The sequence below is a fragment of the Mesocricetus auratus genome, unplaced genomic scaffold, assembly GCF_017639785.1.
Source record: "Mesocricetus auratus isolate SY011 unplaced genomic scaffold, BCM_Maur_2.0 Super-Scaffold_100003, whole genome shotgun sequence".
Lineage (NCBI taxonomy): Eukaryota > Metazoa > Chordata > Mammalia > Rodentia > Cricetidae > Mesocricetus > Mesocricetus auratus.
The window spans coordinates 16,393,318-16,408,770 of NW_024429188.1; the positions used below are offsets into that span (position 1 = coordinate 16,393,318).

Genomic DNA, 15,453 nt, shown 5'->3' on the forward strand with positions numbered 1-15,453 from the left:
TTTCAACACAACATGCAGAAATGATCATGTCAGAATAAAACTTTGCTCTTCTAAAGTAGCTGTTTCCAATCCTAATGTGGAATGGAAATCACATGGGATACAGAGATTCACAGCCCAAGGAAAATGATCTGCCAGCCTCATTGAACAACTAATTTGCCATCCCCACCACTGGTGGGGGCACACACTGTACAACAGCTGCCTCCAATTCACACATTATCAAACTATAAAGAGAGAAAACTGTTTAGTCATTAATGGGGGGGGGGCGGTCACCACAGGACAGGCCGTGGAAAGGGAATACATTGAAAGCCTTAGATCTTGAGTCATTGGGATTCCTATTGTCCACTCTGTCTAGATCTCTGGTGTAGTATCTTCCTTATAGTTGGTATGGTTTGCATTTCCTCTCCTGCTCTTGTTTGATTACAAATAGCATTGTGAAGTTTCAGCTAACATAAGAATCCATGGCATCAGAATCTGTTAACAAGCCAAAGCCATAATAGGAAATGTTTTCATCATTAACAGCTGGCAGCTACAGGCTATGCAGAAATTTATTTTTTTCATTACCAGAACAATGAAGACATGACATTTAAAATACAAACACCATAGTTAATATCAGTTTGGGAAAGTACAGAGAGGAAAATGGCCAGGTGATACATTAGTTACTAAAATCTTCCAAAGAAACAAATATGTACCTTCAATCCTCTGTGTTAGCTTTGTCTAAAGAATCCCTTATGCTGCATTGGGGTGACATATGACCACAATGGCCCTGAAATTGAATAAAGTCAGTCTTTTCCATTAAATCTAGACAAGTATATCCATTATGAATTCTGTGACTTTTGATTCTGTTTTGATTGAGTTCATGCCACCGATGATCTTTCTAAGAGTGTAAATTTGAATTTTGTTGCCCCCTCAATATTCTCTGGTGACAATAGGTGTGAAGCTCTGCTGCCCTGTGTACTACATCTTATGTGAAATGCTGAAAGAGACAACTGCTAATTCTAGATCAGAGATCAGAAATTTTTTTCACTGTAAAGGACCAGGCAGTAAATGATTTGGGGAGTCTCTTGTCAAAATTCAATGCTGTCATAGGGCTAAAACAGACACAGACTACTCATGCATAATAGACATACCTGGGGTCCAGTAAAGTTTTCATTATAAGGACAGAAATTCAGGGGAGTGGAGCTTGAAATTTACCTTACTTTAAGAAAAACTTAGCCTGTAATTCCAGCCCTTGCAATGCTGAGCCAGGAGAATTGCCATGAGTTTTAGGACAGTGTGGGCTACACTTAGCTCAAGGCCAACAGGCTGAGAAGTGTTTAAAACCAATAGAAGTCAAGAAGGGGTCATTCCGGTAACCAACCAATTTTTTGGCAAACACTGTTTTACACCACTTCTTCCTCCTCCTAACTTCTTTTAAATTCACACTGTTGGAGGATGCAGCTCACCTCTCAGCTTTACTGTAGCCATCAAGACATTTGTGCTTTTTAGATGTTGTATCCCATCTTCCTCCTAGTCTTCTATGTTTGTCATTGCTGCAGGCAACTTTTCCTTTCATAAGAAGATAATCCAGACTGTACCTTAGTTTATTTGTCTTTTAAAACTACAGTTCCAAGAATCAGTTGCTTTGATCCACCTAATCTACTCACTTTCTCCAAGGAGACTATCTCCAGTGACCAAACTGACCTCTAAAATATGGATTTCGAGATTCTTAATAGCAGTCAGTTTTTCTTCTAATTCTTTGTGGAAGAGTGACCCAGATACTGTCACTCCCTTGAGTCACTTAGGCCACTGAGACTTCTGATAGACTTATCATTATCTACTAGCCCTGTCTCCCCAAGTCCTCCTATCCCTCTTTGCCCAATTTAGACAGGAAACATCCCATGGTACTCTCCTCATTTACTTCATCATCTCATTTCTCAGTGCTCTACCTATGGCACACCTGCACCTGAGCATGAAGTGTGATTGAGGGATAAACACCACCACAGACTCAATTCTCATGAGGGCATCCCACACACTAACAATCCTACTGCATACCTATAAGAAAGTTCATTTACCACTCTTGGGGAACTTTTTCTATTTTTCCTATTCTTAACCTCCCCCCACAAAGTCACTTCCTGTGTAATTGAGAAAATAGGAATTACCTAAGCTTGTACTTCTCTAGGTTCCAAAACACTGCCATTGGAGAGCTGTGACTGTGGCTCCCTAGAGGCACTGACTTTCTTGGGCAGGATATCCATAATTCACCAAGAGAATTGTGTTCATTTTCCCAGAGCTGAAAGGAAGAGAACAATGACATGGGAGACATTAATTGTCCCCAAATGAAAGACAACTATGGTTTTGAGGTTGGTTCCAGAATCAGGTACTCATGTCTTCTTCCGACATAGAGGCTAAAAGAGGTATACCATGGGATTCAAAGGATGCTGCTACAGGTTCTCTTTAGGAAGGCTAGATCTCAGGCAGTAGACTCCCAAATTTAGCCTGAGTTACATGGCTGCCTGCACCTCTTGTCTACAAAGAACCATAGAAGCCTTGAAAAGAAGCATCATGAATCATCAAGAATATCCTTCTTGCAATATTCTGGACAGCATAAGACCTGTAAACAGTTCTGCTTAACCCTTCACTGGAGTCTGTATTGTGAGTGAGCTTGAATTTCCAGTCAGATTGATGGTGGTTCATGGCCAGCTAATTCATTTCAGAGAACTAAAGCAAGAAAAGCATCTTATGTTCTATATTGAAAAGCAAAGTGCAGCCCACTACATTTGATCCTGTACAATGCAACTCAGAGGAATACATTTCTGCTGGTGGCTTTCTGAAGTGCATTCTTACCTAAGGGAAATGTACAAAATGTGAACTGAATGAAAATGAGGATGATATTATCCCCAGTCTTCACAGCCATGGCTTAGCTTTAGAGTAGAAATTCTTGGGCTTCTGACTATGATACAACAAAGTTCTCTTTTTGAACCTATGAAGTTTACACACCTAGAATATCACATTAAAATTTCTATACAGGCCCACAGAACTTTCTTACTTCGCTGTACTCAAAAAAAAAAAGAGGAAAGAAAGAAAGAAACAGACACACTTTTCAAAAGGGCATAGAAATTTAGAAATCTCCTCTCACCAGGAATGAGCAAAGAGGCCTTGGGTGGGGAAGAAAGTGAGCAAAAATCAATTTTACTTGCTTTGGTCTCACAATGGATTTTGCAAAGTAAAGGGTAGAAAATCAATCTTGTCAAATCAGCGAGTATTTATATACTTGGAGGAGTCTAAAGGTCTTGGATTGTGTATTAGGCCATAGAACACCCTTGTCCTCTCTCACATCATGAAGGCTACAACATGAAGGCTGAACTCTTCTGAACTGAGAGAACAGCGACAAGGAGTTTTGCCACGTTTATCACCAAGATGCATCCAAGGCAGAAGCGAAGCCTGGTTCTCTTTCCTCAAGCTCTGCTTAATCACTTTGAAGGCCTCCTTCTCCTCCATCTGATGGTAGGCCCTGGGAAGCTGGGTGCTAATCTGTCTGATAAGTCTGACATACTGTGATCATAGCCCACACCATAATGAGCAGCAAGTGATCACTCTGACTGATGCTGAGGAACCGGGCAGGAAATCAGAGTGTGGAAGGTATGTGCCTTGAGCACAGGGATGCTGTGTCCCTCTCTGAACTTCACTATCCAGGGTACAGAAGAGAGATCCAAGATAAGTGCTGAAAGGAGATCAGGAGAGGCAAGGGACTGACTCTTTCTGTCCTGGATAAGTTGGCCAGAAGGTAGACCAGGAGGTGGACACACAACAAACTTAATTGCCTTTTGTAAGCAAGTTGTCCAACTTGGGTTCTATGAGTTCTAGCTACTCCATTTTAAAGCATGTGCCTAATGCTTCACTAAGACATACAGAAGAGTCATGAAAGCCAATAAGATACAGTAGTGCCCCACCATGACACTGGACTCCCTAAGTAGCCATATCAATGTCTTCATTCTTGTGGAGAAATCCCCAAAGGGAGTTGGCTTTTCTGTACCTAAGTTTCTCTAACTAAAAAAATTGAATATAACAGGGTTTGGTATCATTAAGCATTATAACTATTATATGGGGTGATATCTATGAAAGTCTTTGATGCAGGTCCAATACGGGGTCATATATTAAGTGTTATAAACATTTTTGATAAAATAACAAAATAATCATCGCTATGTTACTGTATATTAGACTTCAGGCAAATCAACACAAACTTGATGGCTATTAGCAATCAGCAGGTATAGCCAGATTGGAGGCATTCTAAAATGCCTCCAGAGGACTTGACTTTAAAGTCAGGATATTACCCAGATAGGCTTGATTTGGAAGCAGACAGGATTTTCCAGCTGCTTACACACAGGAAGTCAGGGACATGTGTTCCTCCTGGCCTCAGAGGAAGTAAACTTCTATGCTGGTACCTTCAAACAGATGGCAAGGAACTCGGCAGTCTCTAGATGCTGAGAGAGCCCTGACTGACAGCCAGCAGGAAAACAGAAGCCAGAGTACTACAACTACAAGGAACTGGTTTCTGCCAATAAGCATGGGCTCGTTAAAAAAGAAGTCCCATGGACCTTGGATAAAAGTCATTGTGTCAGCATATGTGTGTGATGATTGATTTGGATTGCCAAATTAACCAGATTAAGAAATGCCTCAGTAACCCAGTCACAAAAAGAGAAACATGGCATGTACTCTCTCACATATGGATTTTAGACATAGATCTGGGGAGTGCCAGCCTACAACCCCATGGCCAGAGAATCTGGGCAACAGAACCTTCATTCAGTGGCTGATGGAAGCAGAGGCAGTGACAAAGAGGGAGGACTGATGACCAAAGGAGTTAAGACTGGGCTGGTTCGAACCGCAGAAACAGCTGACCTGACAAGGGTTGGCTCTTGAATCCCAGACTGATGCCTGGAAAACCAGCATGGGACTGAGCAAGACCCCCCGAATGGGGGTGTCAGTGGGGAGGCCTAGGTAATCTATTGAGCCTTGGGTAGTAGATCAGTATTTATCCTGGGGACACAAATGGACTTTGGACTCCCATCCAACAATGTGAGATGCACTCTCACCCTGAACTCTTGGGGGAGGGTATAGGCCCTGCCCTGGATGAAATGAAAGACTATGGACACCCCTATGGAGGGCCTCACCCTCTTTGGGGAAATGAGGGGATATTGAGGGGTTGGTGGGAGGGCATGGGAGGAGGGGAGGGAAACGGAGAGGGACCTGGAATTGACATGTGAAGCAATATTGTTTCTAATTTAAATTAAAAATAATATATATATAAGAAAAAATGCCTCAGATATTAGTGTTACACACTTTTGGGAGCACCTATAAAGGCAATTCTAAACAGGAATTAACAAGAGGAAAAGGATAAGACCTACCATGAATTTGGGGGTGGGGGTGGGGAATGCCACCCATCCCATAGCTAGGCTGAATAGAAAGGCAAAAAGGATAAAGGTCAATGTTGGCATTCCTTTTTCACTACTCCTTAGTCCACTGAGACATGAGAAAGCAGCCTCAATCTCCTAGTTCCTCAGCTTCAAACTGCAAGCTGCTCCCTTCCATTCCCCACCGCAATGGACCATATTTCCTTAAACCATGATCCTAAATCAAATGTTCCTCCCTCCCATTGCTGCTTCTCAGGTACTGGGTCACAGACATGAGAAAAGTAACTAATATACTGTGCCCTCAATCCCCTGGAGACCCTAAACAGAAAATCTAGCTCTCTGCACCTAAAATGATGCCCTATAAAAACAATGACATAAGCAATTTGTGTTGCATTAATTCAACACATTTGTAACAATTTGTTGTGTAGCAGTCTAAAACTATTACAGCTGGAAAGAAAACACTAAACAGCAGAGTGCCATATGAGCAGTCAGTGTTGTCCAACGTGTAGGGGACATCCCTATCACCCTAACCCATGTCAGGGAAAGATTTTGTCACTAACAAGGTCAGCCCATACATGAGGGTTAATATGCAATACCAAGCTCGATCTTCTAAGACCATTTACCGTGGTGCTATATCTACCTGACTCACTGGAAGGACAAGGCTGACTCACTCACCCCAAGAGTTACCAAGTTTGGGTTCTCTCAGGCTGAATCATGCTAACCCAGAAAGCACTGTGTAATGTCCAGACGTAAATATAACATTGCTTCTCAGTGTCACAGTGGGACCGCTGACCTACAGACCTGCTTCCCAATCCATGTTCCAGGGACCATCAGGAAACTAGGAAGGGTGTTTTAGACCTGAAGAGCAGAGCTCTGTGACTGCTTAAAGAAAAGAATTGCCAAAGCATGTAATTGGTGAGGGACTTGACTTCCAAGTTGAACCCTGGCTTTGCCACTTGCTAACTGTGACTTTTTAGCCCTTCTGTACCCGTCTGTGGAGTGGCACAACAGTTGTAAAGATTTATATAAGTCCTTAATGCTTCACACCTACCTTTTAGTGAGCCCTGGGAAATAGGAACTAGTTAGCTAATTGATGCTGACCTGATCTTATTTGGAAACCGAAACACTAGGCTTTAATCATATTGTAAAGCCCCACTCCTGTGCCCAGAATAGACAGCTGAGCACAATTTGTTTACTTGTTCCTGAACCCTTAGTGTCTGTTTATTAAGCAAGCACTCCAGATTTGTACACAGAGTACCAGACCACGTCAGCCAAAGCCAGAATTTAAAAGCCATCATTTTCTAGTCCTTTTCTTTTGCCTTCTTTATTCATCATAATATAAATTATGCTAGCCATGTACACCTACTGAACCAAAACAAGAAAAATATTGCAAAGCAACAATGCACTAGTCTACCGAATATATTAGGCTGTGATGTGAAAACAGATAAAATGCTTACTAGCTTTAAAAGATGGTATAAGGAAGCTAAACTTACATCCACCATTCCTGTAAGTAGGTTTTCAGTGCTGGCATAAAACACAAGACCAAAACAACTTGGGAAGAAATGGGTTTGTTTTGCTTACCACTTCCTCATCACTGTTCATTACCGAAGGAAGTCAGGGTAGGAACTCAAACAGAGCAGGAACCTGGAGGACCGAGTGATGCAGAGACTGTGGAGGGGCGCTGCTTACAGGCTTGCTCAGTCAGTTTTCTTATAGAACTCAGGACCACCAGCCCCAGGGTTGCACCACCAACAGTGGCCTGGGCCCTCCCATGTCAGTCATCGCTAAAGACAATGCCCTACAGGCTTGGCTGCAGTCCAATCCTATGGAAGCATTTTCTTAATTGAGGCTCTTCTCTCCTTTCAGATGACTTTAGCTTATGTCAAGTTGACATCAAACTAACCAAGACAGTGAGAGTGTTTAAGTGTCACTTATACTGCTTTTATGACATAATTAGTTGCCTTACAACAGGTTAACAAAGCATTCAAAGGTGTACACCACTAGTAAACACAATCATATCCATACTCATAAAAGTGGATCTTTTAATGGAGTCTTCTTTCTGAATGTTACTGAGTGAAATGCTTTAACACTCCCCCTAAATAGCAACAAGGGAAGTGGTGGTATTATTTTTGTTAAGATGACCATTTGTTACATGGATTTTCAAACTGCTTAATTGACTGTAATACTTAAGAAGAAAAATGTTTTTCTAATAATTCTGTCACAGTTTTGAATTACCATAGAAAGGGTTTGTCTGAGACATTTTAAGTGAAACATCAGGCTATTGTTTGACTGTGTGTGTGTGTGTGTGTATGTGTGTGTGTGTGTGTGTGCCTGTGTGTGTGTGCCTGTGTGCATATGTGTGCATGCATGCGTGTGTATGCAGTGTTCACGTGTATACATTTCATTTGCATGAACATGTGCATTTGTACCCTTATGTGTAGATGCTATGGGTTGACACTAAGTACTTCCTCAATTGCTCTTTTTTTCCTTTGAGACAGGGTCTCTCCTGGATTTGCAGCTTGTCATTCTGTGTAGATTGCCTTTGCCTTTGCCAGCACTGGGTTTGAAAGTGTATTCTGCCCTGGGTTCTGGGGATCATCACTGGAGCTTGGGTTGTCATGCTTGCATTTACTGAGCCAATTGCCTGGGCCCTAAACTAATGTTTTCCAAAAGAAAACACTGGCAAAATGCTCACAGCTCCTGCCCCTTGGCAAAAAACTCTTTGCCTAGAATGTGAGAGTTAGGAAACAGTATCTATTGTCAGAATATGCCTCTCATTAACTTTTGCCTCCTTAGTGTCTAGAATAATGCCTACAACAGACACAGGCACTCACTAAATAATTCCCAAATAAACAAACTCAGTGAATGAATGGAATTGAATGAATTAGCAGGATGCAGGGATACTTATTTTCATTAGCTGTCTACAAATTCTAAGTAGTGAAAGTAAAGTCAGGTTACGAAGTCAACAAACAGGGAGGGGAGCGGTTTTATTCAATCTAGAGCTATGGGCTATAGCACCAGGCAAAGAAACCATTGTCAGTAGAATCTATCACCACAAAGTTTTCATTCCCAAATGGAATTTTCCAGAGCCTCTGTGGTAAACCATTTTGTGACTGGTCATTTTTTGAGTAGCAAGTCTTTTGCTTGAAGAAATATGTGGCAACAGCGCCATCTTCTGGAAGAATTAGTTGGGAATGTTAAAATTAAATTAAGAATCACAGAAAAATTATATTGGGTATATTTTAGGAGAATCTTCTAGGCCATATGTAATATATGTCGTTTCATACATAATGATTTTCCTTAAGCGATTGGAATATTTTCTTTATAACGATATAATGAAACCCTAAATTCATCTCTCAGTGAGATAACTACAACCATCCGTACTAAACTGTATCACAGGTTTCCTGTAAATCTGAAACTAAAAAGCAGTTAAAATCCGTTAACTTGCTGTCTGAGGAACACTGTGCAATAGAAGTTCCTGTGTGTCTGTATAATATGACACAATGGTCACTTTACCTGCGTAGGTTATAATAAACACATTTGATTTGTGGCTGATGACACTGAGCTGAAGTTTCCATTTTACACATATTTAATTAATTCTGCTTTTTAAATTCATCATCTATATGCACTTCAGGGTTTCTCAACCTAAACATCACTTGCATGTTGACCTGTATAATGCTTTGTTGTGGGTGAGGGGCTATTCTGTGAGCAAGTGATGGTTAGGAGAAACCTGGCCTCTGTCCAGCTGTCTGTCAAATCATGAACAACTGAGATTACCCAGTAGTACAAATCTCCTTAGCAAAGACAACTAAAAATGCTTGCAGCCATTGTCAATATCCCAAGTTGGAGGACGGGGCTTGAAAATTCACCCATGACTGAAAGCACTAAACAGCAGCTACTATATTACACAGCAGGATTCTAGAATGTGTTTAATGAGCATATGGGATTTGGGATGGAATAAAACTTGCTTCTACAGCTAATACAGTCACAACTGTGTCATGAAGTGAGAAAATGTTAATACATAGATACGAACAAAGGAACATGGCCCTTCTTTGTCTCCCTTTCCATGCCATGGAGATGGAGCCAGGGCCATAATAACAGAAGATTCTGCCTTAGCTGAAATTGTCCAGGTTAACAGCAGACAATGTACATTTACGTCTGTCTCCTCTGTCCTTGATTTAGGTAATTGGATATATTGATCAGTCTGAGCTTCAGTGTATTACCTGGCAAAGGTAATACAGTAAATAGTACCCACCCGGGCAGTTTGTGTGAAGGCTCAATTAAAATCCCTTAGAGGAGCGGAGGGGGCATGGAGTGGGGTGGGGGGTTGGGAGGATTGGCGAGCTGAGGGGGGGAGAGTAACATGTGTAAAAAGATAAATAAAGGGAAAAACAGAAGGCTCAATTAGATAATGCATAACATCTTCCTTGCTTCATACTTGCCATATAGGACATGTTCAAAACCAATAGCTATTTTTTAGACAGTCATATATAAGAGCTGTCTTCACACTCTCTAAACAATAACACAAGGGATCCAGTGAGTTCCCATTAATAATAGTGATCTAACTGAAAAAAAATGTAAAAGAAAACACTATAGTCAAGAATTCAAACATTATCAACAAGTTTATTTGACACTCCAGGGGTAAAAGTTTCAACAATCTTTTTCGGTTGTTTGTGGATCCACTCTCTAAACAATTAAATGTGTAAAAGGAAGCGCTTCAGGCCTTCCGGGAGGAAGAGTCCAGAAATTTTATGATGTTGCCGAACACCAAAGCACTTCCTTATTCTCAGACGACATAACTGCATCAAAGACTGGGGACCTGGAGAAAGAGCATGGGACAAGTCACACATTGGCTTTGCTCACCCCTACAAGACTGCCTTTTAAATCATGAAATATATAATAATATTCTTATAAAGAAATAGTGCATGGTTAAGACTATGTTCCCTATGTAGTTACATCAATTCCCCCTTCTCTGTCCTCCCTCCAAACATTCCTGTATTGCTCTCCTTGTTCTTTTTGAAATTGTTATGTGCATATATGAAGGGGCATTTTGAGACCATGTTCTGTCTTCCTGTATTTAAGTGAAGTAAAATCTTTCAATGTTTTAAGATTTATTTTTATGTTTCTCTATATGAATGTATATACATGATAGTATGGGTACATGCATGATGATAGATATGGAGGCCAGAAGAGGACATAGGATCATCTGCAGCTGGAATTTCAGGTGATTGCAAGCTGCCAGATGTGGGTGCTGGGAACAGAACCCCAGTCCTTTGCAATAGCAGGACACACTCTTAACTGCTCAGCCATCTCCATCCCTCACTGGATTTTAATTTACAGCAGAGTGAAAGAAATTTAAAAGTTAACCTCGCTAACAGAGACTAAAGGAAACTAACTTGGAAATTAAATAGCTATACAAAAATTTGAATCATAAAAAATAAAATTCTTGCTTCAGGGTGCTGTCCTTTACCTTAAAAATTAAATCATATTTTTAGATGCAAGTGCATCCATTATATAATTTAACAACTTAAAAAAGGATATTCAAATATACTAAGCTCCAAATGAATCATAAGTTCATGTTATTAAGTTGTGTTTATTTATCTATTCTGTATTCTAAACTACCCCATAGCTTCAGCTCATGGGTGAAAGTTCAACTGACATAAACCTGCACAGGGAACCCAAGAGTTTAAATTTTAGGATTATGGTTAGGGGAAAAGAAAAGGGAAGTATTTTCTCCCTGGAGTCAGGAGCACAGTACTGTCAATGACTCCAACTGTCAGTGGTACTAAGGTATAGAAGCCCTATTGTAGAATAAAAGGGAAGGTATAATCACTCCTCCCCACCCCCACTCTTTGCACCAAATTAAAATGGAAATTATTTTTGTTATCTTTTCAAAGAAAACTATATACCGTTAATAATTCCATGAAACAGTAGCCTTCAATGAACAATGCAATTTAGATTTGGCTGGAATTGAGGTAATTTAAACTACATAATGCTGTGTCCCATCCCAGAGACACTACTTGACTTAACATTGGTTTGTGCCTGTGCATCTAGATTCTGTTAAAGCCATGGGCTCCAGGTCATTTTATTGTGAAGTCAGACTTGAGACTACAATTGAAATGATACTATGGCCCCTACTTTCCTGTAGCCTCACCACAACCTACAGGTAAGCTTAGTTACAGGTCTCTCAGGTGATGGAACACAAGAAGTGAAAACAGTCAAAAATAAATGTAAGCCTTAGCTGGAGTCCTGACAGCACTTTCTAGAAGGTACAGCTGGAAGCAGGGGAACCTTTCAGACTGTGTTCAAGGCACAGACCAACAAATTCCTCAGTGTATACTTAGGGAGAAACATATATGTATGAGTGCTGGAGGGTGTGACTAATATGTGGTAGATGTACTATCAGGGGCAACTGTGGGAAGTCTGTAGAAAGTTCAATGAAGAAGAAAGCTTCAGAGCAAGCTTCTTGGCCTGAGAGAGTCATCTTACATTTTCAGTCTGTTCCATGAAAAAGAGTTTTAGACTAAGCCAAGCACTTGAAGAAGGGATAATATTCCTGAAATCCTTTCCCTTAGCTTCCAAAGGAAGTGAGATCCCCACCTTCCCTAACTTCCATGCCAAGCCAACTCAGAGCACAGTTAAGTTCAGCTTATATTCCCCAGTCCCCACACCCTGGAAGGACATCAATTTCATTAAGTTGCCTCTCTAAGCACAGAATGTCAGGTGAGCTGAATCAGCAAGGAGACCCAGAGAAAGAAAAGAAACTGGTATGTTGCATCTGCAACTCTAACTGTTTGTGCTTGCCTGGGACTGTCACCTTTAGGATTCTGGTAGGCTATCGGCATGCTAAGAAGTGGCCTCACCAGAATCCTAAAGGTGATTCATGAAGGCAAAGCAGAGGTGATTTTTCTTTGGTGGCAAATTATACTTCGTTGGTTTGTGGGTCCTTGGGATGGAACCTAGAGTCTTTCACTGTAGCAAGCACGTGCTTCTCCGCCAAGCTGCACCCCTAAACCAGTAGGATCATAGGCCTACTGTCACCATGCCAAGTGTGAAATAAAGAATTTAAGGATAACCTAGGTCTCTATGAATAGCTTTGGTGGATAGAGTAGAAAGAAAACACAAAGGTGGGCATGGTGGTGCACACCTTCAATCCCAACAGTAAGGCAAAGGCAAGGATATCTCTGTGAGTTCAAGTCTAGCCTGATCTACATAGCAAGTTCCAGGACAGCCAGGGCTAAACAGATAGACCCTGTCTCAAAAAAGATTTTAAAAGGAAAATATCAGTGAAAACAATCTGAAAATCTTATAATTCATCCCACTGTGTGACTTCAGAGGAACCTGAGCCACAGCTGCATCTGGGTATCACATTCCCAATAAAAATATTAAAATATTTTATAACTATGTAAGTATAAAGATGAATATAATTCTGGTTAGGTTTTATTCATCTTTCTTCTTGTTTTAATAAGAATTACTTACAATATTTCTGCGGGCCCTGAGGGACTATAAGAGAAAGTGGCTCTGAATGTATACATAGAACATTTTAAAACAAGAAATTTTCAAAATGCAGGCAGACATACCCAGTGATTATTCAACTGTTTAACGGAAAGAGGCCTCTAGTTGCCCAGTGAATATCCAACTGTTTAACGGAAAGAGGCCTCTAGTTGATTCCTTCTGCCTATATCAGTCTTCCTTAGCCTGCCCTGAAGTGCTGGATGGGCAATTGCCCTGGGGAACTGGGAGTAGGAGGAAGTCCTTATCATTCTGCCCAACATCAGCCCTACTTCTCAGCCTGTGGGTAGAAAATAGCCAGCTTATTTGACATCGGAGCCCTTCAGGTATGGAGAACTGCTTCAAAGTCCCATAGTCCAAAAACAGCACAATCAACACTCTGGTAAGAAAACAGGTCCTGAATTGCCTCCAAGAACAACTGACAATGCAATCAGGTATCCTCACAACCTGAACGGGCTCTTTGCACCAAGAAATGCCCCTTCTCATGTGCGCACCACTGTTTAGTTATTTGGCAGAGCAGTGTGAGATCCTATTTATGGAGGAGTGTACTTAACTTGCAAGAGTAAATGTATCTCGATTGGTGTGAATCATTGAACAAACACCTTAAACTCTCAGTTAGCTGCATCTTAACCTCAGCAATCAATTACTCCCGGGTATGGCTGATGCATGGAGCAGTTAGACCTCTTGGGGAATCAGACAATGCCTAGAAGGCTTCTGCTGAATTATTCTAAAGCAGTGGTTCTCATTCTGTGGACCACGAACCCTTTAGGGGTAAAATGACCCTTTCAAGGAGTCACCTAAGATAATCAGAAAACACAGATATTTACATTACAATTCATAACAGTAGCAAAATTACAGTTATGAAGTAGTGGCAACATAATAATTTTATGGTTGGGGTCACAACAACATGAGGAACCATTTTAAAGGGTTAAAGCTTTAGGAAGTTTGAGAAACACTACTTACTGTAAAGCATGCTTCAGTTAACTTAAATATCAAATACTTTTAAACAGTAGCTTATCTCCTTAAAAACTGGCCTAACAGCCTGACTCCAACATATTAAACAACAAAAGGCTATTTACTTCATAAGCAGTGTTGTGCCCTGTGGAATTATCTCAGGTTCCCCCTGCATGGTGATGGCAGAGAGCAATCTTTTCCAGGATTGGAAATCAGAACTTAGGAAATACCTGCCTCCTGCTAAAGGCCAAAGAAGTCTTATGGGTTAGGGCTTAGATTTGGGCAAAAGAGAGGCACCTTCTCTCTCCAAGAAGAACTCGGTCAGAGGATTCTCCGGAGGCACCAAGTCCACGGGACGTTTTCCTTCAGCGTTCTTAGCATGAGTATTTGCTCCGAAGTTCATTAGCAGGTACGCAAGCTCCCCATAGCACAACCTGGCTGCTACATGAAGAGGAGATTCAAAGCCTTTTCCTTTATTCACACATGCTCCTAGATGGTCACAAGAACAAAACATGAAGTATCAAAAGTGTTTAAAATGGGGAATCCACGATGAACATGATTCTGTGATATTGGGAACTGGTCTGACTTTATATCATTTACTATAGTAAGAGGGAAACTGGGCACTGAATATACAGCTCTGTTCGTAAAGTGCTTGCCATGCAAGCATGAGAATCTGTGTTCAATCCCCAGCACCCAGAGAAAACCATGAGTGTGATAGCACATGCTTGTGATGGTGGGAACAGGCAGACCCTTGAAGCCAGCTGAGCTTAATCAGTGGGTCCCAGGTCCCAGTGAGAGCCCGGGCTCTGAACATCAAGCTGGATGGCTCCTGAGGAACCACACTTAAGGTTGACCTCTGGCCTCCAGGTGTGCATACACACATACACACACACACAAACACACACACACTCACAAACACACACCCCTCCCCACATGAATAGGCACACTCTTACACAAATATAATAAAAAGAAAATGTGATTTGACAATGTCACTGAAAGTACAATATCAGCTGTGTAGCATATGGAGGTACAAACTTGACACAGGGTACTCTTCATGGACATAATACAATCAAGAAACATCTTGGTAGCATGAACGCTGCATGTTCATTATTAATGCAGTGTAAGTATTAGCACAGACCAAGAATGAGGTTGGTTGGGGGAAACCCTGTGTTCATCATGAAGCCAGGTTCATACACTGAGCAGTCAACACTGCATTTAAAGCCATGGGACTTGAGATTGTGTAAGCTGGATCATTAAACACAACCAATTAAGGGAGGCATTTTTTCCTAAGCTGGAATGATGGATCCTGTTATCACAGGAAGGGTGGGCAAGTTCTCTTTAGGAGGAAGTTGGATTTCTGGGACTATCCCCACCCAACTCTACTTACCCTCTAAATAAAACCCCACCCCAGCTCAGAGCCTGCTTCTCACTGAGGTATATGCAGGTTCAGACTTTCACCTGAGCTGATGTCTCTCCACAAAAACCGATGCCCAAGCAACAAGCGTTAATTGAATTGTTTTTAAATAATATTATTTTTACTTTGTGAGAGATGCCAAACATGGCCCTGTCCTGGATAACAGCTTTAAATGTCTCAAGCTTA

At 41.2% G+C, this 15,453-nt stretch overlaps 1 protein-coding gene across 2 annotated transcripts in view; it reads right to left on the reverse strand.

The window, feature by feature from the left end:
- Nucleotides 1-10,021: 10,021 nt before the first annotated feature.
- The window catches only part of Asb9 (ankyrin repeat and SOCS box containing 9), a 30,841-nt gene continuing 25,409 nt past the window's right edge, over nucleotides 10,022-15,453 (reverse strand). For both annotated transcript variants that reach the window (XM_040743815.1, XM_040743816.1), the window contains 2 exons: nucleotides 14,151-14,342; nucleotides 10,022-10,206 (listed from right to left, as the gene is read on the reverse strand). In XM_040743815.1, the coding sequence (XP_040599749.1) occupies nucleotides 10,082-10,206; nucleotides 14,151-14,342 (317 nt within the window). In that variant the 3' untranslated portion in view covers nucleotides 10,022-10,081. The remainder of the gene's footprint in view (nucleotides 10,207-14,150; nucleotides 14,343-15,453) is intronic.